Source organism: Chaetodon auriga, chromosome 21 (genome assembly GCF_051107435.1).
Source record: "Chaetodon auriga isolate fChaAug3 chromosome 21, fChaAug3.hap1, whole genome shotgun sequence".
NCBI classification, from domain to species: domain Eukaryota; kingdom Metazoa; phylum Chordata; class Actinopteri; order Chaetodontiformes; family Chaetodontidae; genus Chaetodon; species Chaetodon auriga.
Window position 1 is genome coordinate 8941509 of NC_135094.1, and position 27389 is coordinate 8968897.

The 27389-nt window shown below is 43.4% G+C and overlaps 2 protein-coding genes across 4 annotated transcripts in view; both read right to left on the minus strand.

Moving 5' to 3' along the window:
- Positions 1-6: 6 nt before the first annotated feature.
- On the minus strand, positions 7-11642 carry vill (villin-like). 2 transcript variants are annotated; one of them, XM_076761649.1, is made up of 21 exons: positions 11544-11642; positions 10366-10404; positions 7838-7921; positions 7640-7714; positions 7322-7521; positions 6803-6911; positions 6384-6494; positions 5955-6160; positions 5792-5870; positions 5601-5699; positions 5314-5467; positions 4887-4987; positions 4662-4799; positions 4403-4561; positions 4033-4212; positions 3738-3883; positions 2907-3051; positions 2273-2461; positions 1893-1961; positions 1433-1744; positions 7-436 (listed from the first exon to the last, which is right to left on the minus strand). In XM_076761649.1, the coding sequence occupies exons 1-21, from the start codon at positions 11586-11588 to the stop codon at positions 323-325; spliced, it is 2754 nt and encodes a 917-aa protein (XP_076617764.1). In that variant the 5' UTR covers positions 11589-11642; the 3' UTR covers positions 7-322. The 2 variants fall into 2 exon arrangements, with proteins under 2 accessions (XP_076617764.1, XP_076617765.1); XM_076761650.1 differs by lacking the exon at positions 1893-1961.
- A 1000-nt stretch (positions 11643-12642) lies between these two features.
- Positions 12643-27389, minus strand: part of ctdspla (CTD (carboxy-terminal domain, RNA polymerase II, polypeptide A) small phosphatase-like a) — a 31879-nt gene continuing 17132 nt past the window's right edge. The window contains exons 2-8 of one of the 2 annotated variants that reach the window (XM_076761513.1): positions 26196-26362; positions 24912-24944; positions 22684-22785; positions 16572-16628; positions 14651-14743; positions 14369-14554; positions 12643-13843 (exon numbers count right to left, since the gene is read on the minus strand). In XM_076761513.1, coding sequence (XP_076617628.1) covers positions 13718-13843; positions 14369-14554; positions 14651-14743; positions 16572-16628; positions 22684-22785; positions 24912-24944; positions 26196-26362 — 764 coding nt within the window. In that variant the 3' untranslated portion in view covers positions 12643-13717. The remainder of the gene's footprint in view (positions 13844-14368; positions 14555-14650; positions 14744-16571; positions 16629-22683; positions 22786-24911; positions 24945-26195; positions 26363-27389) is intronic. The other variant, XM_076761514.1, reaches the window with a different exon arrangement.

Sequence of the window (27389 nt, forward strand, 5' to 3'; positions counted from 1 at the left end):
AGGCAAATGATATCAATGATATCACAATGATGTATATGAGAACTCGATCATCAGCATAAAACATTGACAAATACAGATAAATATAAAGCACATCAATCAAAAAAAAAAATCTTCAAGTGTCAGTCATGGCTTTAAATTAGATCACAATCATGTTGATATTCAATCACAATAACTTAGTTGATGATATATTCAGCAGAAATCAAGGCCTGGTCTTTCTCAGGGCAGCTAATATGCTGCTTAGTTTGATATACAAGTGAGACTCTCCACATTTCAGTCAGACAGGTTTGACAACGTTTCTGCGAAATCCAGCAGTGAATGTTTCTCAGAACAGTCCTGCTTTCTTCTTCAAGTCGTTCTGCCTCCACTTTGGCAGGCGGTGGAAGTCTGAGCGATTTGTGCCGAGCAGTGTCTCAAAATCCTCATCGCACAAGTAGTCCTGCAATCAGAGCACGGAGGAGGACAGAAAACGGTTAGACTGACCTCTACTGTTCACTTTCTGTTATTACACCAGGACGCACATCCTCGTTACAGTAAGCTTAACATACTGAGTCACAGTCATTATGGATTATGAGGCAATGGGACACATGTAAAAAGCCCTCCACCCTCCTCATGTAGGAGCAAGACATCGAGACCACAAGAGACACAAAACAACTTTTGTTTTGTGTCTCCTTGTCGTGATTTTGTGCCACTTTGTAGAAGTGTTGTGCGTGTCTCCTTGCATTTTTTTTGTGTCTCTTTGTTGTTTTTTTTGTCTATCTAGTTATTTTTTGTGTCTTTTTTGAGTGTCTTTGTAGTTGTTTTGCATCTCTTTTCGTCATTTTGCACCTGTATCTTTGTAGTTATTCTGTGTCTCTTTGTTGTTTTTGTCTCTTTGTAGTCATTTTGTGTCTCTTTGTAGTAGTTTTGTGTCTTGTGTCAGTGCACCCAGAGAACTCTCAGGTGCTGCAGTTGGTTGAAAAACTGCGCCTGGACTTCAACATTTAGTTCACACTGGAGACAGAGAGGCTGTTTGACTTCAGTCCAAAGCTTCCTGCCACAACAGATCCACAGTGACACTCCTCTGCACAGGCATTACACTGAACACTGCAGCATACCATACAAAAGCTGTTCTGCTGTCAAGCTGATTTAAAGCTTTACTGACAGCGTGTTTGTGCTTTACTGTATTTCACTGAAATGTTACAGTAGTCTTAGTGTGCTGTGCAGCTGTAATCCTGTAATGAAGGAAATACACATATAAATTGGATTGGATTTGGATTTTTTTTCTCAAAAGGAAAAGACTAATCAATAGAGAGAATCCCAGTCAGGACACCCCGACTTTTAACTGAGCTCTGTGACTTTCCAAAAATTGCGTTCACACATTTAGTAACACCTAACACACACTGAGTTTGATGTTTTTGTGCCAACTGTAGTAGATCCATAATTGTGCACCCACCTCTCTTTGGCTGGGGTCCACTCCCTGCGGCAGCTCATCGGGAGACTTGTTGATGAGGAGCTCTGAGTCCACATACTTCCCAGAGCGTCCAGCAGAGGGGGACACATTGCCACCAGCTGGGGACAATTTAACGAAGCCAAAGGAGGGCTGGCCTCTCTGGTCAGAGGGGCTCCTGGCACCAGAGGATCTCGGGGACAGATCACCTCCGTGGACCCTGTACAATGGTGGGGAGCTTACGGGGCCTCCTGGAGCCCTGTAACCACCCTCACTAGTCCCACCAGGACTCCTATTGACATCTGAGTAGTTTGCATCCTGAAATCACAAGACACAGGTGAGTAAAATCATATTTTTGGAGAAAACATCAAAACTGTAAACCGTAGCAGGTTAGTGACATTAGTATGCATCACGTTATTTGTGCTGTTAGTACGTTTTAGTCAGTGAGTGTTAGTCAATCACTTACAACAGCGAACTGTGAGAAAGATGTTGCATCACTCAGCCTTTTTTTCATCTCCTCATAGGAGTTGCCTCCCTGTTGAGAAGATCAGGTGAGCCAGGATTGAGAATTAGTGAGCATGCAGAGTCGTCTTCATCTTCAAACAACCCTTAAAGTCATGCACATGTGACTGTACGGTCTTTCTTAATTCTGAAATGATTCGTTCACACACGATTATTCATAGAATTCATGTGATATTTGTGTCTGTTTTCCATAATCAGCGTTGCTCTAATGGAAATGTACAGTCATATAATATTACTGATTTGCGATGATTCATGCTCCATCATTGTATTAAAAGTGCTCCAGTGCCTCTCGCTGAGATCACAGACGGGCTTTAACAAACTCACAGTCCACTTATGAGGGTCCCATGCATTGAACCACCCAGTGAAGGTGAGCGGCTCGTGTCCCTGTTTGATGAAGATGACGGGCGTGTCGGGGTCGCGGTCTGCTGGGTGGAATCTCAGGTACTCCTGCGCACAGTTCCACGCCTCTTTGGTCTCAGACTGGTTGGCAAAGTTTCCAACCCACAGGAAAATCTGAGGGAATTTGGAGAAAAGAAGGAAAAAATTGCAAACTCATTGTAGGAACGGAGAACATGAAGAATCTTAACACTTCATCTGACATCTGACACAACTAGAGGTGGAATATAACTATGTATGAATGTAAGCTTCTTCACAACTCACAAATAACTTCACAAAAGTTCACATATTTTGATTGTTATTTCCCACTCATCTCATATAGACTATTAACATTTTACATCATTTTAGCCTGCTTATAGTATTTTTATTTACATTAAAAATATATATATAAATAAAAACAATGCATCAGGGAAATGGATCCTCCAATTCACAGCTTCTTGTTGGCTGCATGAACTTCACAGTCTAATTCCCAGGTGGGCAGATTGGACTGAGCAGAGGACGTTTCTGTATCTACACACATGCACCTGAAGTCTGGCTGCTTCGAGCGCCTTCGACCTCTCACCTCCTGCCAAGTGTCCAGCAGCATGACATCATCCTCATCCAGGTCGGTCTGGGTGAAGTCGTCCACTTCGGTCATCCTGAACTGGCCGGTCTGATTGGAGCATTCAAACAGCCGGGGACTGTAAAAGGGCTCCTCGGACAGCAGTCTGAAACAACACAGAGCTCGCTGCCATTACTGCTGTATAATCTGCTGTGTGTGGGTGGACGTGCATTACTCATGTTGAGGGGACATTAATCTGTTTACACATTCGCATTTGGAGGACTCGCCTCCCTTATGGGGACAAAATGCAAGTCCCCATAATGTAAATCATTCAATTTTAGGGTGAAGACTTTGGGTAGGATTAGGGTTAGGGTTAGGCAAGTAGTGGCTATGGTTATGGTTAAAGTATCCAGGAAATGAATGAAAGTCTTTGTAATGGATGGAACCACAGCTCTCTCTCTCTGTATGTGTGTGTGTGTGTGTGTGTGTGTGTGTGTGTGTGTGTGTGTGTGTGTGTATTGGGGGGTGGGGTTTTGCAGACTATATTTCATTGGCTTCAGACGACATTGGGCATATTCCACTGACCTTGATATAAAAATAATCCATGCAGATTTAAATGTAAGCTTATTAATGTTTCAAAATATGATTAAAGGGCTTTTTGGACGAGTTTTGGAGACAAGCCCTTGTTTATAGGTTAATGTAATAGTTTTTTTTTCCTCCTATAATAAAAAGACAAATAATAGAGAGCAACAAGACGTGGGTCGAATGCATATGAGCAAAAGTCTTGAGATTACCTTAATATCACAACAATGCCTGATCCACTGATGTGATGCTGCTGCAGTCTGTGTTTACCTCTTGTCATTGGCATAGGGAGACTTCCCTCCCAGAGCTACCCAGAATTCAGCTGGCTCTTGGCCCTCCATCACCACCTGCTTGTCCTGCTTGGACAGCACATCAGACATCGCTCTCCCCATCTCCCTCTCATCCCCGCTGCAGCCCTGGAGACAGATCGAGGCAGACATCAAACAAACGCGGATTTGTGTGAAAATGCAACCACACAAACACAAATCCATGTTTTCCTTCCTCGAAGGGGAGTTCATGTCAGGCCTCGGCCGCTTGTTAACGGGTTCCATGACAAAACACGTACCTTTCCGTACCACAGGTAGCATATGTGGTTCGACTTCAGCAGGAAAACGTCGTTGCTGTTCAGAGACGAGGCCCTCGCCTGCACCTCAGTGACCTTAGTGTTCAGCTCATCGGTCCCTCTCACCTGGAAGAGCCTGGGACCTTTCTCAAGGTTGATCGCACCAGCTCGGCCAGTACCACCCTAAAGACACACACACACACACACATACTGTGACATGCATGCAGAGATTTGCACACATACACAAATCTTCAAAATATTCAGCTCTTTACCATCTTTACCTTTCTGCACACACAAACAAAATGTAAGCTTTTTTTTTTTTGGCATTTGCAATCTAGCATAAAAATATAATTGTCAGTGAGAAAAATCACACCTCAAAGATGATGAATTTGCCCTTGAAAATAGCCAGGAAGTGACGAGGCTCCTTTCCCATGACCACCCTGACCTGGACCGGGGCGCCATTGTACTTGTTATCAATGTTGACAGCCTGGTAGGCGCAAGCTGTGATCTCATCTTTAGTGGCATGACGGCCCTACAGATATAAAGCCAAGTTAATACAGAGCTACAGCTGTTCTTTTTTTTTAGCCAGAGCTAAAAAACATGGAAAATATTCCCTCTGTGATGATACTGACCTGCCACATGTAGAGTATGTACTGCTGCTGGCCTGAGCTTTGATACGTGTACAGCACCACGTAGCAGTCTCCTCCATAAAACTGCCCATGATCACGTGGCTTTACTTCAGCCAGCTCCAAGTTCTCGATGCGCCACACCTGACCAGACATGAAAATGACAAAAAGTTTCAACATTTTTCATCTAAATGTACGCCATACAATGTTTTTGCCTATTTTCGCCCTCACCTTAACATCTCCAGAGCCATCATCCACCAGGCCGTGCCGTGCTGCCATTTCAGGACGTGCGTAGAGCTGCAACACATCGAACTTCAGTTGTTCCACCTTTGCTGTACGGAAAGTCAAAGTGTTCAGTATGACAGCATCATATGAATTTATACAAAACAAAATATATGATCTAATCATGAAATAAGAAGGACCTGCGATGAAATATTTCATAACGATCCAAGTTTTAACCAAAGTTTCATGGTTATATATTTGGCCAGCCTGTAGTCATGATCATTGATTTCACCACACATGCATATCGCACACTTTGGGTCTCCACACAGCTGGAACGACCATGATAATATTCATAAACAAGTGTCAAAGGTTTTATTTTTACTTTCAAAGCTATCTGACTCAGATGTGAATTCACTGAAGGTCACGTAGAGGTTACCTATCTTTCCCACGCTGTGGGTGGTACCAAGACCTTGAATTTGCCCTTTTTCTCTCCAGAATTTGAACAAGTGCTTGAACATCGCTGTCTCTCCTCCTTCGGACATCACCTGAACGCTGGTGCTGGATGGGTAGTTCTTGGCTTTGATATAGCCCTGATAGAAAAGATACGAGGAGAATCTTTCACGAGTTTCATAAATTATGACTTGAAGTTGGTGATGCTGGCAAAAGAGAACCACGGTCTTGAACAGTTATGGAGTATAAAATAGATTCAATCAGTAAACTCACCACTGCCCTGTTGAGAGCTTCTTGCCGCTCCATCTTGGAGGCCTGTTTGCCTTTCCACACCATCACACAGGAGCCTCTCTGGTCCGCAATGTAACAGTCCTGACAGTGAGAGAAGAAGACAAAATGAACAGGACCCGTCGTCTATAATAACACTGTCTAATGAACATGTGTGAGGGTTAAAAGACAGTTACAGAGGAGCGCAGCAGGTCTTGCGTCAGAGGCTGCGTGGCCACTTCTTGAACCACCAGGTTCCCGTTGTTTTCAAACACGCTGGTGAGAAACAGTGTATGGTTTTATTAAATGCTCATATTATTCCTCACATGTTGATGCAGCAGATCAAGATACAGGTCTTACTGGTAGAGTCTGACGCTGGTGTTCTGCCCGTGGTCGGGCTCGTCATCAGGAACGACGTTCCCCACCGGCCCATTTCTCTGGCCGAGTACCGCCGTCATGGCTTTCATCAGCTCAGGGGACCCCTGCTCATCTCCTCCCTCCACAATGCCAATCTGAGCCCGACCTCCTCTCTCCCTGTCCCGGATGTCCTGAGCCAACAAGACCGCCTGCGAGCAAGAGAGGGGAGATTAAGATTAAGAGCATTATTTTCTATAATGAAAGTTTATTTAAGAAATACAGAATTTGGCACCAAAGTGATTTTTTTTACTATAAAAACAAACATTATTGGTTACTGATTGATCCAATGACCACAGAATATTTGATTTAAGTCATTAAAGACGTCCATGTTGTAAAAAAAAAAACAGATTTAATGCTATGAGTGAAGATTACCTTCAGCTTCTCTCTCGTGTTGCTCTGGGGGCCGTTCCACTGCACTATGGCTTTCCCCATGTCCAGCAGGAATATATCTCCATTGTTAAAGCTGCTCCACGACACCTCCACCTGCACATGGAGTGACGGACAGTTATGAAATAGTTTCCCCTTATTCAAATCAACAGTGTAAGATGTCATAAATCCACAAAAAAGAAAAAAAAACTGTGAGGCAAATGTTGTTAACATCTGGAAATATTAATTAGACATCACACTGTCACAGCACTCCCCAGGTAATTATGTCCTACTTTGACAGCTATGACAACAAGCATGCTATGATTTGTTTAAGAAGGAGTGCCAGCATCCCTTATAGGGCGGCTGTGCGAGGCCTGTGGTAGCATTCATGTCTGCCGCAGCCCTTTACGTTCCACTCTGCATACCTCCCTCGCCGTGACACGCTTCCTGCCTTTGACGTGCAGCAGTCGCAGGACGTTGTAGGCGTTCGTGTCCACGTGGTCAAAACCCGAGGCCAGTCCGCCCTTCTTGTAGCTGCGGAGAGATCAGCGTACATGACCAAAGTTCAAGTGCAATAAAACAAGTGCAGCAGACTGGAGGCAGGAAGAATGCAAAAGCAGCTGAAAGCATTTCTTGTTTTGTTGACTGAAAATTTACCACAATGTTACACAAGCACGAAGCAAAAAACACAATGAGGAGTCAGGGGTTAATGAACTGGGCGAGAGAAAACTGTGTTTTTCTTTGCTAAGCCTCAACAAAACAAGTGTAATTTGTGTCATAATGATTTCATGCAGAGGGATTACTGTTGTAAGCCATGTCTCAGGAAGATTACAGCACAAGTGTGTGTGTGTGTGTGTGTGTGTGTGTGTGTGTTTGTGACTCCTTCTCTTTATTTGGTCACCACCCCCTTCTGGTTCACAAAGCAGCCCCTTTCTTCGACTCACATGAGGCCATTTTTGAAGTAGCTCCTGAACCGTGGCGACTCGTAGCCCTGCACCTCCCTGTGCTGGACTGGACTTCCACCCAGGTACTCGTCCAGCTGGGTGACGTAGATGGCTGCTGCACCTTGCTCGTCCTGAGAGGAGGAGTTCCCGATCCAGTAGTGGATGTCGGCCGACTCGAATGAGCCCCTGTTCTTAGATATCTGGTGGAAAGCAAAGCAGGAGCCACAGGTTGAAGACGCTTCCTATCGAGGCATGCATAAATCACATGTCTGCATTAATGTTGCAGCCTCTTGGGAAATCAGCCAATATCGTACTCACATAAAGAACAATGTAACAGTCTCCTTCAAAGAAGTTACCGAAGGCTCTGGCAGAAACAGGCACCATCTGCATGTTCTGAATAAGAAAACATGTTCAATGTTATGACGTCTTATATAAGATTTCAGCAGGACACGCAGAACAGGCGCAGCCGTGTGAGCAGTGATGTCTGCAGGTGCTGTAATGATGCTTAAGACTTACATTGATGGTCCATATCTGCAGACCTGGCTTTCTGTTGACGTTCCTAAATGTGTCTGGACTGTTTTTGTTCATCGTTCTGCCGAACTGAAACACACACACACACACACACACACACACAAACATTAATTTGGATTGAACACTGTTTATCTTATGCTACGCATAAAGAAATAAGCATTTGTAAAGGTGTCTGATTTACACATTAGATGCATTTACGGTATGTGAGCTGTGAGGAAACAGAAAATATGGAAAAATACTTTAAAACATCTTAAACAACTGAGTACATTTACTTAAGTGCTGTACTTATAACAGTTTTGGTATAGCACATGATTCTTTTAATACTTGACTTTTTCCATTTTGAGCTACGTTCTACTTCTGTCACCACTTTCATTGGTTAATATTGAACTTTTATTGCACTACAGTGATCTGACAGCTCTTACTTTGAAGATATTACATAAAACACACAAGAGTAGCTCATAAAATGTGTTCAACCTCCAACCTAAGAAAGGAAATGATACTTGCACATTAATTATAACAATAATCCAGTGATATCTCCTGGAGTTTTAGTAAAACTCTGAATGCCTTTCTACATGTTTACATTGCCACTTTCATTTAAACAATAAAAGGCTGGTTTTTCACTTCTTTGCTAATACAGGGCAGCTGAAACACACTGTAACCTTGGCAAATAACTTCTCGTTACTCTCTTTCAGCTCTGTTTTTGGTCTACACCAGCTCCTGAAGGAAATATGTGTTAGAAACACAGAAAACTCATATTTAACTGTAACTCCTCCAAAGTACTTAAACAGAGAATCGCTGCATTTTTGAGGCTTCCTCCTCCTCATCGCTCATCCTCACAAGTTCCCATCCTTTCACTGCAAACAGATGTCTCCACCATGACAAGCGAACCATTTCAAAAGATTGGATCTCTGACAGCGAAACACCTCTAATCCCCCTAATGAGTGTCAGCTTGGCGCCATAGCAGCATACAAGTTCGGCAATCAGCGAGTGCTTAAACTGCCTCTTGACTCATATATCAGAGACAACAGCACTGATAAGCAAACACGCTGCATCACCAGCTGAGCCAAGTATATAGGCTTAGTGATGACACACTGTATGGAAACAGGCTCAGTGGGATGTCACGCTGGCGGCAACATATCATGAAAGCAAATAAAGGATCCATGCATACATGTTCTGATTTCCAAACAGCTGGAGGATCCGTGGATGCAGTTATTCTCCAGAGGAATAAGCCAGCTATAGTTTATGGCTCTTATGCTGCACTTTGCCCCACAGCCTAATCTTTGCTCCAGGGATAAAAGGTCTTGCTGGGCAGTGATTGATGGAGGGGGTGGTGTAAGGTGAGGTGAGATAGATCAAGTCACCTGTAATCTACCAGGGCGTTAAGCACACCCTTCATCAATAGTATCAAGGCTCTGGTGGAATCAGATAAAGAGTTGACACACAGCGACAAAAAGGACTGAGATTCAAATAAAATCATGAGCTGAAGTTACAAAATCCTCCTTCAGAGGAGCACTGAGAGGCAAAGACTGGCATCATTTCACCGTTTATCTGATACATAAAGCTTGAAAGCAAGAACTTTAAATGAGCCGCAGCCGCTGTGGCCAAAAATAACAATTACGAGATCAAAGTAAATGCTGAAACATTGTGTAACAGTAGCCGAGCAGAGGAGAGTCGTGAAATCAGCCAGCAAGCTGAACCGATAGTCCTATCTATCGGTTTGCTGACATTTGCCACCATTTAACAGCTGGTCATAGCAGACAAGGTGTGGCTGCAGAGGCTTAACTCCTGGGTGAAGTTGAACAAGGACTTTAATTTGTAAGAGGAAAAGTTGCACAGTCTTTATCCTCGCTAACATACGTTCGTTGCTGACACATATCATGCAATGCATTGTTCTACTGGAATGTTAAATATAATTTCGTGTTACGCGTCCTGTTTGTTTAGGGCTGTTCTTTCATTGTGAGATCTCGTTCAAACTGATAAAATAAATGTTCTAATGATAACAGCAAATACTTGGCCAGCTTCTCTTCCCACCTCCACTTTCCCTTAATTGATTAATCTTGTTCAAATGACTCGATTGCTTGACTAAATGACGTCGATTCTTGCTCGTAGACTTTGTACTTCTGCAACCTGATCCGGCTCAAAATGAAAGAAACACTTAAGCAAACAGTCTCTGAAAAGAGAAATTGAAGGCCGGCGTTGCTTCCATTAGTGTGACAGGAAAGACTGGTTCCACCTCAATTAACCTGCGGTGTCCATTGACTCAACGCACGCAATGGGCTTTGTTAATGCTCTATATACATCTTAATGTGTTCGTCTCCTTTGAACATGAAATGATATGGGTCTTAATAGAAACATAAAGTCTGTTTTAAAGAATCTTTTCCAATATGATTTGGATTTTTTAAAGATTTTGTTCTTTGCAGTGATTCAGAGGGAAGGAAAGGATTGAGAGATGCTGAAAAAGCTGAAAATGATGGGAGTGAAATATGTCACCAAAATAAAAGTACGGATCTTACCTTGTGCTGCGTCTGGTGGACTGAAGGCCTGGGTGTGTCCTGCAAGTCGTGGAGGTAGATAAGTGAGATCTTGTCTTTATGCAATCAAGTATCGCTGGCTTTATCTCCCGTGTGCAAGCTGAAGTGTGCCAGGCAGAGAGGGCTGCCTGTATTTGTCTCCACACCCTGGTTTGAACACACCTGCAATTTCCTGTCTCAATAGACAACCTTAAACACGCCTCTTCCTGCATTGTTTCCAGGTGTTCTCTAATAATGTTTTGATATGGAGATTCTGGCTCTGCTTTGAGGATGAATGAAGGGGGACACGCTTGCAAAATGCAGTCGCGATTCTCCAGAAAATCATCCACAATACCTGGATTGAGATGGACTCAAGCCCCACTCGAGGTCCTGATTGTGCTTTAAGTAGCCAGTCGGAGTTGTGTTTACGTTCGGCTGAGCCCTCAGCAGCACAGCGGGCATTACAGGGGCCACTTGACACCAATTATTCATTTCACAACTGTTACAACTAGCAGATGGGGGAATTGGACTCAAGGAGCGCCGAGTGGTATTGGAAAGGAATCAGAGGCTTTCTGTGGCTAAATCTCTCATTCTGTGCCTACTCACAGACACTCGAGGAGGAACGCTTGACATTATTGAAGGTTTACAGCTCTGGGCTTTGATCTCCCAACAGAGAAGACATTGGCAGCTTGTGTTTGCATTAGCTTGCTAAATGTGGCGATGTATTAACGCGCTGTATCCAAAGTGATTTGCACACTTTTTGAAGTAAAAGAAAGGGAGAGTCTTTGCAGAGTGTGCATGCTGATCCTTAGTCAAACACTGAATCGTGTGTGAAGATACAGGAGGAATGAATTGCGGCTAAGGGTAACCTTAAGATCAAAAATCTCTATTATTTCTCCTCCAAAAGCATCACGCCCTGCTTCTGCTGTCATTCCAAAAACGTCCAAACTGTGAGAACAATCTGTAAATTTCTTCTGCTGCGCGTTGCAGTCAGTGCATGAATCATGGATGAAGCTCCCTGCTGATGTTTTCTGCTCAGGGATTCAGCTATTACACTTGTCTTTGTCTTATATAGTTCACACAATCCCTGCCAGGGAATCTGAAAAACAGATTGTTGCATAACTAGCCTGGTTTTCCTCTTAACAAACAGCTTCAAGTCAACATGCTTAAGTTTTTCTTACCTTTGGCCACAGCTTTTCATGTTTAGATTCAGTCCTGGGCTCCATTATGAAAATATGGTCATTTCAACTACGAGGTGAACTTCAGTCCCCACATATCTGAGGGACGAGTGGAAAATTAATAGGAAAAAAAAAAACCCCTCACAAGAGTTATTCAGGCTTGAACAAAAGGCTCTGTAATGCCTAATCCACTGCCACAGTTAAAGCGGCTGCTACGTAAGCGGAAGCTAAACGTTAACATCGAGGTATCACATGCAGCTCAGCTCCTCTTGGTTGCACATTAACCAGTTTATATCCACGCAATTGATGCACCTGCAGATCATTTAACCCTGCAGACAACGGAGCTCGAGCCTTTCTCTGAGAGGTTAGTGGTGTCCTTCATGATAAATAAAGCACATAATGAATAATGGTTTAGTATTATGCATATATTTAGGATGCTATTTAGCTGCAAGTCAGCGTTTGTTGAATTCATTTTAGATTCAAACTACTGAAAGAAAATGCTCTCATGCCTCTTGCCAGATCTGTTCAGATGGTTTTGATTTTAGAGAACAACGCTGTTCTTTTCATTGTCACTAACACTGAAGGTCAGCAATGACAAAATTTCAGTTTCTTCCTCTGAAACCACTCAAACTCAAAGAATATGAAACAACAAACACGGCTAGAAATAAGTGCTGATAACAAATGTGTAAAAATGTGTTTAAATTTTCCTTTTCTGATGTTGATGAAGATCATCATGCGTCACTTCCAGGCACAAGGGGGCAGCAGAAACAAGCTGTGGACCTCACAAATCATTGCCTTTTAACTCGTTAGCTAACCTGTTAGCTTATTTTAAATATTCGATAGCCAGGGAGCGACATTATCATTCACTTACAGTCGTGTTTCTGACCACTTCTTGAATGAAAGTCCAGTATTCACTCTGTTCGAGCCTTTTTTTGGCCTCCACCAACTCCTGAGGGAAATATTTGACCCTCCAGCTGCTAAACGCTCCACCGAGTTCTTCAGCTGGTAGCTAACTGTCATTACTCAGTCATTAAGAGTCCATTTTAATATAAAAATATGAATCATGGCAGCTTTGTTAAAGTCATTACACTGTGGTACAAACTGACAGTGTGCAAACTTGCAACTTTAATAATGTTGTACAGTACGATTTCAACAGCAGTCTTTACAATGCACCCGACCCCCTTTTCCCCCAATAAATAGAATTTCATGTAATCTAAGCTAATTATTATATTCTCCTCAAAAGTTTAACATTTATTGGTGGACGGTGATGTCATCACAAAGGTTTCTTCTTCTTTTTTTTTTAATATTAAAGAGGGGTTTCATTGTTTTTTAGGGTTATCAATTTACAGTCACTGTCAAAGATCAAATGAGCCAGAAATCACATTGAATTGTAAAAATCTTTGGTAAATTTAACAATTCAATGTTACTAAACTCAAACGCAAAGGACCATCCAGCTCTAACAGGCTCGCTGATACATTTCTAGAAATTATTATTTTCTGTTTTCTCAGATTAAATGACAATTACCAAAGACTGTTTCCCAACTTTCAATTTAAGGATTTAGTTAATATGCTTTTTGGAGATTTGAGTAAATATGCAGCATAAAAATGTGCACCCCATAACCCGACACAACAAAATCAGCACAGTAATGAAGGCACTTCATTCTGTAAGAGAAGATAAATCACAGTTGTTTGAACAAAAGGTCAGACGGGAAACAACAGCCTGCATAGCACAGCTCAACACAAAAACAAACAAACAAACAAACAAACCAAAAGGTCACCCATTTCTCCAAAAAGAAACCAAAAACTCTTCCTTCTGTCTACTCGGTTATTTTTGGTAACTAAAATATTACTTGATAGAATAGTAAAACCTCCTCTCTGATAGAAAAATTACTTTATGTATGTCTTGCTCTTAGAAACATATAGTATGTACATACAGTAATATAATCTTTTGTCAGTAGGAGTCCTGTACAAAGAGTCCAAGAATGCAGAGATGCTAAGAATCCATACAGTTGTTGTCTCTAGATTCGATTATGGCCGGAAAAATTGCCTGAAGTCCTCACACCGCGGGGCCACGCTGGGACTCCCAGGACGGGAGCCGGGCTGCGGGGCCGGGGCAGCGAGGTGAGGCCTCTGTGCAGCAGGGCTGAGGCAGGAAGAACCAGCTGGAGCCGCCGTCTGCTACCTGTTCCTCAGGCTTTGTAAGAGACTGTAAACGTCCTCCTCCTTACTGAGGCCCTCGAACAGAGGAATCAGGTCCAGCAGCTCCGTGTCCGTCATGTCGTCAAACCAGGACTGCACCGGGACCTGTGGAGAGATGAAAGAGAGAGAGAGAGACAGATTGAATTCATATGATGAAGGGAGGAAAACTCGGCTGACAGCGGATGCTAAAGTGTTGCATTATAGGTGAGGAGATGGTGCGAGTCTTGTGTAAATAATTAATAGGGGAAATGCATCAAAGGCATGAAGAGTGGCAGCAGCTCCACTGAGCAACTTCCCACCAGGGGAGAGAAATCTAACAAACTGGGAACATTGCCTCTGGCTCAGCGCTGTTTCTAAAACAACAGTGCACATTACTTCTGACAATGTCTCGCAGATATAATCATTTACCCTCATTATTAACTTTATAACTAACTTGTTTCTGTGGCACCAGTGTACCAGGTCAAAGAGTGAAAGAGAAAAAAGCTCGTTACGTGCTTATTTTTGGAAACCCCTATCAAGTGACACTGTTTTCCTGCTGTTTAAACGCAACATCCAGGATCATCACGATCGGGATCATCAGGCCTCCACCTGTTCAGGTCACAATTATTCCGTTCAACATCAAGCACTTACTGCATTCTCAGGGTGGAAGATGTAGGAGGCAGGTGAGTTGTCTATGATGATGACTCTGCTGAGCTCTCGGCCCAGCCGGCTGAGGTCTTTGACGTAGTTTCCTCTGTGGAAAACACAGGATTCCCTGAAGAGCCGGGTGCGAAACACCCCCCACTGGTCCAGCAGGTCCGCCACAGGGTCGGCATACTGATCGAACCCAAAAACACAGAAAGAACAATCAGGTTAGCACGGTGTGTGTACGTCACTGTGACGTGGACTCAGAGCCTCAGCGTGTGAACAGACCTTTGCTAAGCTCGCTGTGAAGAGGACGCACTCGAAGAGCTCCCCCATCTTCTGGAGGAACTCGTCCACGTGGGGCCTCTTCAGCACGTACACCTGAAGCAAAGACACACACAAAAACACAACTTTGAAGTCAGCTGGGACACACCGGTCATATTGAAGTCAGGCTATCACACCTTCATACTTCTTTGGCACCAACCAAAATGTGCTGAGGCGAGATAACGATTCTGATTACCCAAACAGCCTCAGCCATGAAGTGATCCTGCTCATGAACTCTGGTCAGAGATAATGTTTTTACACATGCACATTACATCAGAGACATAACCTCTACTACCTGCAACCACTGACCCAAAGCACATGTACCAGGGTTGCCCAAAGCGAGGCCTGTGGAGCAAAGCTGGGCCGCCATGAGGTTTGATTTGCCCCGTCAGATGTTTCCAGTAAAACAAGTAAAAAATTAGGAAATTAGAAATTAAATGTCACGTGATTCTGTCTGTCCAGTGCTGCAGTTTCATCTGATTCAGGCTCGTTTAAATCCAACAAACTGAGCGTCACTTTTTATCTTTTCACATGTAATAATGAGATGAGCTGATGCGTGTATCTCGTTATCAGCCGACATATCAATCGCTCTGGTCCTTATCAGAAAAATGAGTCATGGTGCCTGGTTGTGACCCTTCTTCCCTGTGTGTTCTGGTGATCCAAGCAATGAGCATAAAAGTTTTATTGGGTGCCAAGATATGTAAGGGGGGGAAGAGTCTGTGAAGACTTTACTGGCGAGTTGCCTGTTATTTACTGGTTGTGTTACTTCTCCAATAAACTGATTAGATTCTAGGTTTGACCTTTGACCATTAATCTGAGAAGCTAGTACATGATTTAACGTGAGTAAAACCTGAGGAAGAGTTACTCTGAATGAATGTTGTTGCTCTTTGTCAAAGTTAATGTGCGGTTTATTAGTTATGAGGCGGCTGTAAGCTCATCGCTGCTGTCTGTTTCACTGATCAGTTGGATGACTGTTTTGTAATGAGCTGTCACATTTGGTACATTTACAATGTAGTTGAGTTTTTTCCAGATGAACCCCCAGTCTATTTATATATAATTCATTAAAAATCTTGCAGGCAATTATTCACATCAACTATTTCTTAATTTAAAAATTGCCCTGGTTATCCTGAAAAAAAGTGCGATACTTGCATATTTGAAGCAAGACGCAAACAAGAATCTCCACAGTCCCTGATTTCAAAGCACTTTTCTTGGAGGACTCCTTTTGATGTATTTGAGAACTTTGGCTTCTTCTGTTAAATGAAAAAACGGTTTGTGCACCCAGTGATTCACAACACCGTATTTGCCGTTTCTGCTCGTCTTTGTCCTCTTCTGTCGGTCTCTGTAGGTTAGGTGCTGCCCCCAAGTGCAAGTAATCAAGCATAGGCCAAGACAGATACAGAAAGCCTATCCTGGATTACTTGAACCCGGTTACAGCTACAATGCAGCTGCTTCTGTTTCAAACAGGACAAACTTTCACATTAATCCAATCTACAAGATGTCACAAAGCAGGTGGAAACCTCTGTTTCTTCTTCTCTGCTGCCATTTTTCTGCCTCTCAAACACACATTTGTAATCAGTGAAGCATCTCCTCTGCTGCGCACTCAGGAGTATCTTCAGCTCGCTTTGTGACATTTGTTTACCTGGTGGCAAAGTCGCGTCACGACCCGTCTATCTTTGCAGACACAGAGAATAAAACAGAAAGCAGCAAACTCAGGGAGGGGCGAATGCACTGTCCCCCCTTTGACGTAGCTGTGAGATCACAGAGAATAATAAATGCTAAAGGAAAGAAAATGGAGCCACGGCTTCCAAGGGACATCTTATAAATTAATGAATATTATTTCACTCAAGCCCAATTCCAGGAGTCCTGCATATCAGTGCAACAGTACCTGATGAACAGTCCCATCAATCTCCACTGGAACAATGAAGTCTGCATTGCTGATGGGCTGCAGGAAGACAAGAAACAGAGAAAGGATTCAAAACTTGTGGTATTTTTCTGCTCAAAACAGCACAATCTGACAAGGAAGCTGCTAAACCACAGGCCCATATTTTTGGTTTAAAAAAAAAAAAAAACCCAGAGAAAATAGTCCTACAACGTGCCCCAGGCAAACTAGGGAGGCTTTCAGCATAATGTGATTCCCTCTGCTCCCGTGCTCCGTGTCTCAGTGTTAAATAAAAACCAGAAGCGAGACTCCGGGGAGAAACCTGGGAGCTGCACAAGATGACAGACGTGAACGCGGACAGGAGGAGCGCCGCCGTTTTCTCTGCGCGACTTGTGTCATCTTTAAACGTAAGAAAGGGGAGAGGAGAGGTGCAGGAGGTAGAGGAGGATAGATGCTGGAGGGGCGTGGGCGGGAGACAAGTGGAGGGCGTGAAGACGAGGATGAAAGGATTAGGTGGGAGGCAGGGCGGTGTCATTTCAGAGAGGGAGAGGAAGAAAAACAGGTGACAGAGTAGACAGAGAAGAAATGTTTCTGAGAGTTTTAAGAAGCACAAAGGAAGCTTCTCCGTCAGAGCTCGGCTGTCGGCTGTTTGGATAGTTTGTTGTAGAGACAAGAAAGAGAAGAGGATTATCTGGAAGTATTGTTTCATCAGTTGAATTGACAGTAATTCATCTGCTGATATTTAAGGGGATGCAGGTAAATCTGCAACAACACTGCTCTTCTGGAAAGTAATGCTTGAGATGACTTTGCATCATAGACTGTGCTTTATTCTGAGGAAGTTATCATCTATTATTAATCTGTAAGCCTGCCCTACAAAGACAGACAGTAACTACAGTGGAGTCGAGAAAAAGGGTTTGAAGTTTGAAGGCTAATTAGCCTTCAAAATGCCTACATAAGGAGCAAAACTTTAACTTCATGCCTTTTTATGATGATCGTTCCCTCCCTTCGCCAAAAAGACAGTTAGCACCTAAGCTAGGCTACTTTTAGCAAGTTACTTTTTTCTCCATTATGTTTACGTTTACCAACCTTTTTTATGTGGTATGACAAACAACCAGAATTATTTTTTCAATTAGAAAACAGGTCAGAAGAAGTCTGTGAATTAGCTTTAGCTATGGCTAACTGTGGCTGTACTTCTGTTACCTGCTAGCCTTAACTAGCTAATTTGTTTTGTTTTTTTGTTTGTTTTTTTTACATGCAGTATTTCTATGTACACATTTCTATAGCACAATATTATTTACATTGTAAAACATTTAAAAAATTGGGTCAACTTTGACTAAAAAGCATGTGTAGCCTATTAGGCTAACTGCATTTCAATGTTTTTAAGTCCCCTAGCATTCACAGGCAGTAAATAAACAAATGGATTTATAACACCCTGTAATGTATTTATAAGAAGGTACATATATGCACAGTAATGTAATATTAAAAAGTATAACTCCTGCTGTGAGCATCCATAAGTGGAGGCTGCTTTATAAACAGATAATGAGCAACAATATAGTAAAAAGCTGTTGTAATGTCTTCACAGGGGAAGTTTTAATTGGTCACAGCACATTAATAAAAAATGAAGATGTCTGTATAGCTGTGTTCAGCTACATTACAGAGTGTTACAAACCGTTTATTACATGTTTGTGTATTTATAGATGCTCAACAGGGAGACATAGAGTAAAGTGTTGCCTGTTTGTTTTGAGGGTAGCCTCGGCTTCAGGTCTTATAATGACGCATTCATGTTTCCATAAAACCGCTGTGACATCTTTTTAATGAACTCTAAACCAGCTGTCCTTGAATATAAACATTCCCCACATCCCTGATGATTATACTGTATGTGTAAATTCAATGCTTGTTGCCTTCAGGCATGAAACTACAGTCAGCAGGCAGTTCAATGCCATCCAACAGAGGGAGTGTTTGCAGCAGGAATACGAAATGCAGCACTTTGACCTTCCATTTGTCACCTGTATAATCTGTCTAATACGACCATAATGGTAGTGACAGAGTAACAATAGACCTACTGTACTGGAGATGTTTGGTCTCTCTGTGTGATGCAAGCGTGAAGCAATGCACAATCAAAGCCTGCAGATCCATCCTAAGGCAGATGCAAGCGCTTCTGTGGATCAGGTTTGTAATATATTCAGCACTGGTTAATGTTTACACCAGTAAAAGACTGTAGCCTTGGCTGTCTAAAAACAGAACCAGTAATGAGCCAAACCAGTGACAGGCAGAGGAGAGAACAAACAGGCAGTATTTGGTCCAACTTCCACAAAGAGAGGAGAAAGAGGCAAGAGAGCCACAGATGGAGGAAGAGATGCAGAGACAGACTTGGCCTCTGCCTATCGCTCGTCTGCTGAATCACTCCATCATCTGAAGACTGAACACACAACAGCTGCTCGTCGCGCTGCTCTGTAATGGGCCGGGATCCGAGACGGCGAGAGATATGGAAATGGAGGAGGGCGAGAGGGGGAATGCATGAGCGAGAGAAATGGAGGGAGAGGGACGAAGTAAACAGGGAGGACGGAGAGTGTTTTATGGATCTGTGCCGAACCAGCGTTGACCTCAACAGACGGGACGGAGGGAACGTCTTCTGGGTTGCTTCAAGTGATGATCACAGACTGGCTGTGGTCCAGGCTTTCTGTTACATACATGCATTTCCCAGCAGGTCGTCATTTGGCATTAATGTTCAAACCTGCCTCTGAAAAACACTTCCACATCTCACTACAGCAGGTTTGTCCACATGCAGAAAAACACATTCTACAGGCGCAGAAAAAATACATTAAAAGCCTTTTAGGGCTGCGGCTAACGATTATTCTCATTATCAATTAATATGCAGATTATTTCTGTCCATTGAGGATTAATTTTACCATCTATAAAATGTCACAAGTTCTGCTTCGTTCAGCCTTTACTTTATCCAGTGATATTCAGCTCATCATGGAAGACTGCAAGTAAAGAAGGGGTGAATTTTGCATTTTAGCTTAAAAAATGACCTAAACTATAAATTGATTATCAGAATAGGTGTCAATTGATTTTCTGTCCAGTTAATCATCTTATCGTTTCAGCTCTAAGGTCGTCATTTAATCTGACATAACGCTTTAAGACTTTCAGCCTCACAGGGTTAAGGCGGCCTCACTCTGTGTACTTTGTGCACTTTGGTTCAGTTAAGGTAAATCTTAACGCTACAGCATGATGACAATATTTCATACAATAGTGTGTTTAAACAGCAGTTTCAAAGCTGTACGATCCATAAATCCATGGTTTTCTGCTTCTGACCTGACTTCAACCCCATTCAGCACCTTTAAGATGAAGTGGAGTGAGCCAGAATTTATTGCCTGACGTCACTTATGCTCTTGTGGCTGAATGGGATCAAAACCTGCAGCCAGCTTCCAAAATCTTGTGGAAAGCCTTTGCAGATAAGCGGATGCTGTTATAGCAGCAGATCATGATTTTGGATTGAGACGTGCAGCAATCACATGCAGTATGAGTTTGACGTTCAGGTGTCCAGATACTTTTTGTCCATGTGTGTTTTTCTGTCTTTTTCCTTCTCAGTTTTTATCTCTGTGATTCACTTTATAACACTGGTTTTGAGAAGTGTTCTATAAATAGACCTTACTATTATCACTATTACATACAGTAGGCTATATCGTCTGAGCACACTGGATCTAATCCTCGAGCAGGAATCATCTTTGCATCCATAACATACAGGATAAAGCATGTGATGTCTTATGTAACATTTGTTTTTTAATCTACATCCATCTGTGCACGATGTAAAGTGTCTCCTGTCAGTTCTGCCTGTTTATCTGCACTAATTGTCCAATTCTAGCTTGTATGTTTTCATCCGAAATTACCTCCTAAGTTCACTTGTAGAAAAAAAAAGGAGATCCACAGGAAATCCCGCAGGCTTCTGAACGGAACTGCAAACGCTTCGTGCGTGTCGCTTTCTGTTTCGCTCTTATCCTCTCCCAGCTGATTTTCATTTATTGCATCGCCTGAATCCATTTCATACTGCATACTGATCTCTGAACTAAATGCATTTTGATGGACTGAATATATACGGCGTGCAACTGAAGCTTTATCAACCGGGGGGGGGGGGGGGGGTCCTGTGTTAGTCTCTGACTTGTTTTGTCAGGAGAGAAAATAAAACCCTTCAGACTATTAGAACAGATCCAGGACTTCTGCGAAATTCATCCCGCAGTCATTCAAGGCAACAGTGCGCTGTGTTGGACACACCCTGGTGTGTGTGGGTGAGCATGTACGTGTGTGTGGCCCCGTACTGCTGGCATGTGACTGTAATGGGTGGGTCCAGTACAGTGTGTGTGTGTGTGTGTGTGTGTGCGTGCATTTTTCTCTCCCTCTGACTTTCCACAGTAGATTAATTCCATAAGAAAATGTACGGAAAGTGTTTTCTCTGCACTTATTTCAATCAGCAAACGGTTTCCTTTCACTGCTGAAGTAACCTGGAGCAAACACAAAAGAGTCTTCGGCTTCTCGTTCTGCTGTTTTGCTGCGCACCTCTAACACACAACAAAAGGCACACAGGCACAGAAACACTACACACAGATGTAATAAGATCAGCTGGGGCCGAGGCAGCGCTGTGCCGAAGTGGGTCACTAGGTGCGCCAGGTGTGTCGGTGTGAGGTACAATTTGAATCAGATGCATCCCGGAAAGGCTGAAAATAAAATAGACCATAATAACAAACTCATATTTTATAGTATGATGGGGCACCTGAAGATTAAACGTGCACTGTGTGAAGACCAATGCACAAAAAGTGAAATGCGTGTACTGTTCTTGAAATAGCACGAGTTTGATTTAGAAACATGACCTTCAGTCACCCTCTACAGTACTGTACGCTGCCAAATGAAGCGGTGGTGCCACAAAAACAAGCAAGTAAACTTCATCTTACATAAGCTGCCATCCAGTTAAAATCATGTGCACACAAATGTTAGCCGTGCTCGCTCTGTGGAAGGCACCGGTCCACCAATTTGATCCAAAATCTCAACAACTGTTCAATGGATTGCCATGAAACTGTGTAACTTTGTTAATCTTCTGACTTTTCCTCTAGCACCAGACTTTAATGTGTCCAATAATTTAGTTGAAGCCCAAATATGATTAAGATCAGTATAAATCCCATCATCCTCAGCTGTATTTTGTGTTTAAAGAAGCACATGTTAGCTGACATTAGCATTTAGCTCCAAGTACTTGAAGTACGGAGAGCCTCACAGAGCTGCTAGCATGGCTGTAGACTCCTGCTGAGTGTTAAAATTAAATATTAAATGTCCTTTCATGGGCAAAGAGAACTCTCCACCACTTGATCTAATCAAACCCTGTAACTCTTCTCACCTTGAGATACGGTTTCAGATGACTGTGATCATGCGCTTCCAGGTAAAATATGCACAGCAGCGTAAACTACAAAGCACTGAAACCTTGGAAAAATGGTATTCCCAGGCTTCAAAAAAGTCTGGCAGTCTTTTACAGTGTAATAAATCAATAAAAACTTGTAACTAACTAAATAATCCATTTGCTTTATCGTGTAGGCGGATGACTCTTAGATGGAGAGTTGGTGTTAAAGGGTTTAAGGCCGTGAGCTCGTGTACAGCTGACGTTCTGGAGATGCTCTGCGTGGTTTTCACAGGACACGGATGATACTGTCAGAACCTCGTGCCAAACAACTGGATTGGCCGAGGATAAATCCCAGGCACGCTGATGAATTACACGATGCTACAGAAGATGTATTGGTGGCCATGCCAGCACCTTGTTATCAGTGAGACCTTTTTTTTTTTGCCTTTTCTTGAGTAACTGATGTATAAAAGCCCTAACACCCTCAGGGACACACTTTGCTGTGATTACGTGTACTTCAGTGACGCTGACAGAGCTCAACGGCGCCTCGTGTTAATTGTCATCACACCATTGTAGCCGCATTCACAACAAAGAATGGCAGCTTGAGGATTTATTTCTGTATAATCCTATTATCCTTCTAAGGTTACGGAATAAAAGCACAACACAGCTGCAACGTAAAAAGTGTCTGTTTACTTGAATGTGCACTTTGCGTTGCAGAGAAGCACTGCAGTGAAATACCTTGAAGGAGCTGTGCACGAGGGTTTCGTCCAGGTCGATCACCACGCAGTTCTTGCCGTAGTCTGCTATACTGACCTCTGGCAGGAGGAACTTGGCTGGCGGCTGGAGAGACAACACACAGCCTTTACAACAGAAGCTTGTCAGGTTGCAAAGCACACACACACACACACACATACACACACACACTCATACTGATGATGGCTCACTTGGACACTTTGGGTGACTTCCCTTTCCTGATGAAATAATTAGGAAAATGATTTTTTTTTCTCAATAATCTGTGGAATTATTTAATCTACGAAACGTGATTCCAAAACACATTTAATTTGAACTGATAAAAGACAGAAAGCAGCAGATCCTCCTGTGTGAGAAGCTGGAGGGACATCTCATTTAGCGTCAGCTCACATGCCATCACATATCAAAACCTGTCTAGCTGGTAAAATTGTCACTTCTTTGCCTGCTGTCGTGGTTTGTGGCTGTATGTGTGGCTTCACTGTGCGAGTCCCCGCTGCTATTTTCTGTATTACCTCATGTTGACTGAGCTCTGTGACTGTGCTGCCTTCAGGGTCGGGGGGAAAAAGGAGAAACACTTGTGTCCTCTGCCAAGCAGGCCTGGGGTTACAGACAGGCACGGGGCAGATGGTGCGGCCACAGGGGGCACACACTCACACACATATACATCCATGCACACATACATACACACACACAGATCTATATAGAGGTGAGGAGCAAGGACTCTGTCAATCTTACACAAAACCATGCTTCTGCTGCTGCTCAGTATGCCAGGCATTTCCTGCATGTATGTGTGTTCCTGTGCGTGTTTTCACTGTATTTATCATGTCTTATGGCGGGACTGCATGCTGATGTTATCACAGGAAGGATTCCCTGTGAGCAAGGACACTGAATGACACCCTGGCAGGCCGTGATGAATGTGATTTACACATGCAGGTTGAGCAAATAAAGACAGACTGACTGGGACCTTGACATTTTCACCAGGGAGGCACACGGTGATAAAAGCAAAAAAAAAAAAAAAAAAAAAAGTTCCGCTGAGGCCACAGTCAGGGGGCGCTATCCCAACCTGACAGCTGTGAACCACAGCATCGTACTGACTGAGAGGAAATGAGTTAACTCGATCACCGTGAGGCAGCAGTCTCATACTCCTACATCTTAAGTTAAACAAACTATTACTTTAAATTAAGTACTTTCACAGTGTGGTATTTGTACTTTCACTTTAGTATTATAAGTACATTATAATGTGTTACAACCCTTTCTTAAGTGTTTATATAATGATAATGCGAAGTCGGGAGGGTTAAAGTAAAGTGATACTGTTTATTTACATGCCTGTGTGATGAGCTTTTGGCATCTCTGGTGCTTTCTGACGTGGTGCTGTGACCGTGACGCTTGCGTTAAAGTAAAGAGTGACGCAGATGTAACCTGCCCAGGTCAGCTCGAGTTATTTAAAAGTCGTCCTCGCCCGGCCAGGAATAATGACGGAGCAGACCTCGTCGCCACATGCTCTTCCTGCCATTGAAGGGAGGTGTCTGCTGGGTGGTATAGTTTAAAGCTTGGCTGGGACGGTGGGATGCTGTGAGTGTGAATATCCTAAATTACAGTAAACCACGGGACCACATAGATTGCAAAATAGCTCAATGAATTGCAGTCTCAGCACAAACAAAGCAGGGATCAGATAAATCTCCCTCTCTGGTGAACGTCTGATGAAGTGCAGATCACTGAAACCAAGCCCCCTTCGAAGGGACCAACAGTAGTCCATTGACCACTGAGTGCATGATCACAATGTGGTCTTTCTCAATACAGACAAATAGCTAATTTAATCAAGGGTGGGTCATCCATTTGCAGATCAAAACTGCAGCTGAAAAAGTCGCGCGTAAGATTCAATACATTTGATGTAATAAGTAAATCAATCTCATGCTCTGCGCCTATGATTGGACGAACACGGGAGAAAAGGACAGCAGGACAAAGGCACAAATAAACCATATGATATTAAATGGATCTGGACTGCTTCTTTCCACCAGTTGTGAGAGTGGAGGTTAAGTAACAAAAAGCAAAGCACTGAAAGCTGTATTTATAACCAGAATTTCATCTGAGAGCAAAGAAAAATCACCTTTGTGTCAACATCCACATGCAGCTAGAATGATGAAGCACAGCATGCACGGGGAGGAGGTTACCGAGATGGAGCGAGATGAAGAAAAATGAAAGATAATAATACATACACTGGGGATGGGGATGACCTGGACCTGGTCACACTGGAGAAAATAAGAGAGAAGAAGAGAAAGAGATTGAAAGAGAGAAACAGGATTGGGGGGGAGAAAAAGAAGCAGGAAAGCAAAAGAAAAAACAGTGAAAAATCTTTGCGAGGGAGAAATCGACAGCATCAGTATTCCTGTCAACAAACGCGTGGGGAGAAAAAGAGGGAGAGGGACCGAGAAAAAGGGACGTATAGTACACACCGTGATAGAAAGTGAGAACAACTCACTCAAAAACAAACAGAGCTGCCATAGTAACAAACACGGCTGGCCAGAAATCCAGCAACAGTACACTGCTGGGAGGGACGGTGGCGTGGACCCAGCTCGAAAATCAGCCCCGCACTATAACAAGGCTTTTTATGGCGAGGTTCGCCAGGTTCACTCGGAATTAATGGGATCTCATTTGTTGAGTAGGGGGTCCGGAGCAGGTCAGCGGTGACCACATGTATGGTGTCTGTAAAGGGCCACACATTCCTCCCCTGAACGAGAGACATTTACAGGTAAACAGGAGTGGAAATGTGATACGGCCCCGCTCCATTTATAGCGCCCGTGTACCTGCCTTGGCAGCGGAACGGCGTGTCTGCGGAGGAGCTCGGGGGTTTTGGCGCCTTTTCCGCCGCCAGAACGTTCGCTTCACACATCCTCACTACACTGGTCAGAGTGTGTGTGAGGAGAGGGGGAGGCGTGGGTGCCAGGCAATCCATCACAGCGGACACACACAAGGCCCACTTTATGGGGATTAAAGAAGCAGCAGTACGTGTGCGCGTGTGCGTGCGTACATGCGTTGCCATGGGTCCACGGTAAGACTTGTGCAAGCTTGTGCGAGCATGCGCCAGAAAGACCGAGCGAGTGTGTGTGTGTGTGTGTGTTCAGCTTCTCAGCGTGCTCAGTGTGTTATTTTGTGTGTGCGGTTGTGTGCGTAGGCAGATATCGAAGAATGCAAGATGGGAAGCGGGCCCGTATTTTCAAGCAGTGGATGGTAAACAACCTCTGGGTTCAACGGGTTTGAAGCAGCTGGAAAAATTTGTGGAGGGAGCTCGGCGAGGCTGCACAGCGCCTCGGCCTCAGCTCTCTGCAGGAAAAGGCAAACCCTAACAAGCTCTCTGTAACAAAACCAAACAAGTGTTACTCGTTACTGGATCTCTCCAGTCAAACTAGGATTTCTGTCCAGTATTAACTAATTCCCACAAGGGTTTGTAAGGGTAATTTGGACTCTGGCCAAGTATGATGAGAGAGAAAAATGATCTTCACCTTGGGAGGACTGCCATTCTCCTCTGGCGGCGGAGGCAGAGAAAGTGTCTTGTTGTTGGCGGGTGGTGGCTCCACGTGGTAGTCATTGTAGTTGCGGAAGCAGCAGAAGAAGGGGCTGAAGATGCTCCGGCTCCGGTGCTTCTTTAGGCTGCTGTTGGACTGGGAGACTGGAAGAGACGATGAGAGAAAACAAGTGAGGTTAGGCTGCTTTGCATACGGACGCCAGTGGTGTATCAACAAGTATCAAGTATCAGCACCACAGTGCAAAAATACTGTTCAGAGTCCTGCATTAAGAGCATTATCAATCGTTTCACTTAGTGTTTATTGTGGAAAGTATAAGAAGATCAATGCTGCCCTCACATCTGTCCACTGAATATAAAGTACAGCGGACGGTAAGCTTAGCACAGCACTTTTAATCTTGCATGTAGAAAATAATACAAAAGTTCATGAGATTATTACATATTTTGTTTGCAAAAACATAATTTTCTGAGTAACGAAAAACTGTAGCTGTCGAATAAGTAGAAGGAGTACAAGTGGCAGCAAAGTACAAGTACCTCAAATTTGTACTTGATCTTATAACTTGAGTTAATGTTCTTTGTTACATTCCACCGCTGATCCCAACAAATTCCACTTAGTGAGACCAAAAATGACCTCTTTCGACTTGAAATGCTATTTTAGTGTCATTTCACAGCGATGTCACCTGTTGGGAGTTAAAATTAAATGCATCCTCTGAAAGAAAAAGACAGAAGTGACGCTCCGAGTTGCAGACAGACTCAAATGCATCATCGCATTATTGTGACAAAAGGCACGAGATGCATGTTGTACGACACAGTGAGGCATCGGTTCATGCAATAGGGAGCACAGGGACAAAAATAGCCATCGTCGAGCGCCCTCTGGGAAGGTAGTCCAGTTAATTAACATCAGGAAAGACGGAGAGAGGAGGACAGACGCATTCACATCATGTATGTGAGAGGAAGTGGCAGCAACTATAAGAAAGAAAATCCTACGCCTTTTACATTAGAAGACCCTGAACGTCCCCTGAAGACTGAAAATCACTGTCCACATACTGGACAGCAGACAGTATATTTCAAACAGCTCGTTTGAAGCCGTTTCTACAATTTGACTCTATTTGACAAAAACAAAACCCAGATCCATACGCTTATCAAGAAGGTCTGAGTGCTGCAGGGATCCAGA

Excerpts from the sequence above, each read along its gene's own strand:
- vill (XM_076761649.1), bottom strand. The coding sequence starts at position 11,588 with ATGGAGCCCAGGACTGAATCTAAACATGAAAAGCTGTGGCCAAAG. Across the intron at positions 5,700-5,791 it reads AAGACCTGCTGCGCTCCTCT|GACTGTTACATTGCGGACCA; the intron begins GTAACTGTCTTT and ends TCTCACTGTCAG. Across the intron at positions 437-1,432 it reads TGGACCCCAGCCAAAGAGAG|GACTACTTGTGCGATGAGGA; the intron begins GTGGGTGCACAA and ends CTCTGATTGCAG.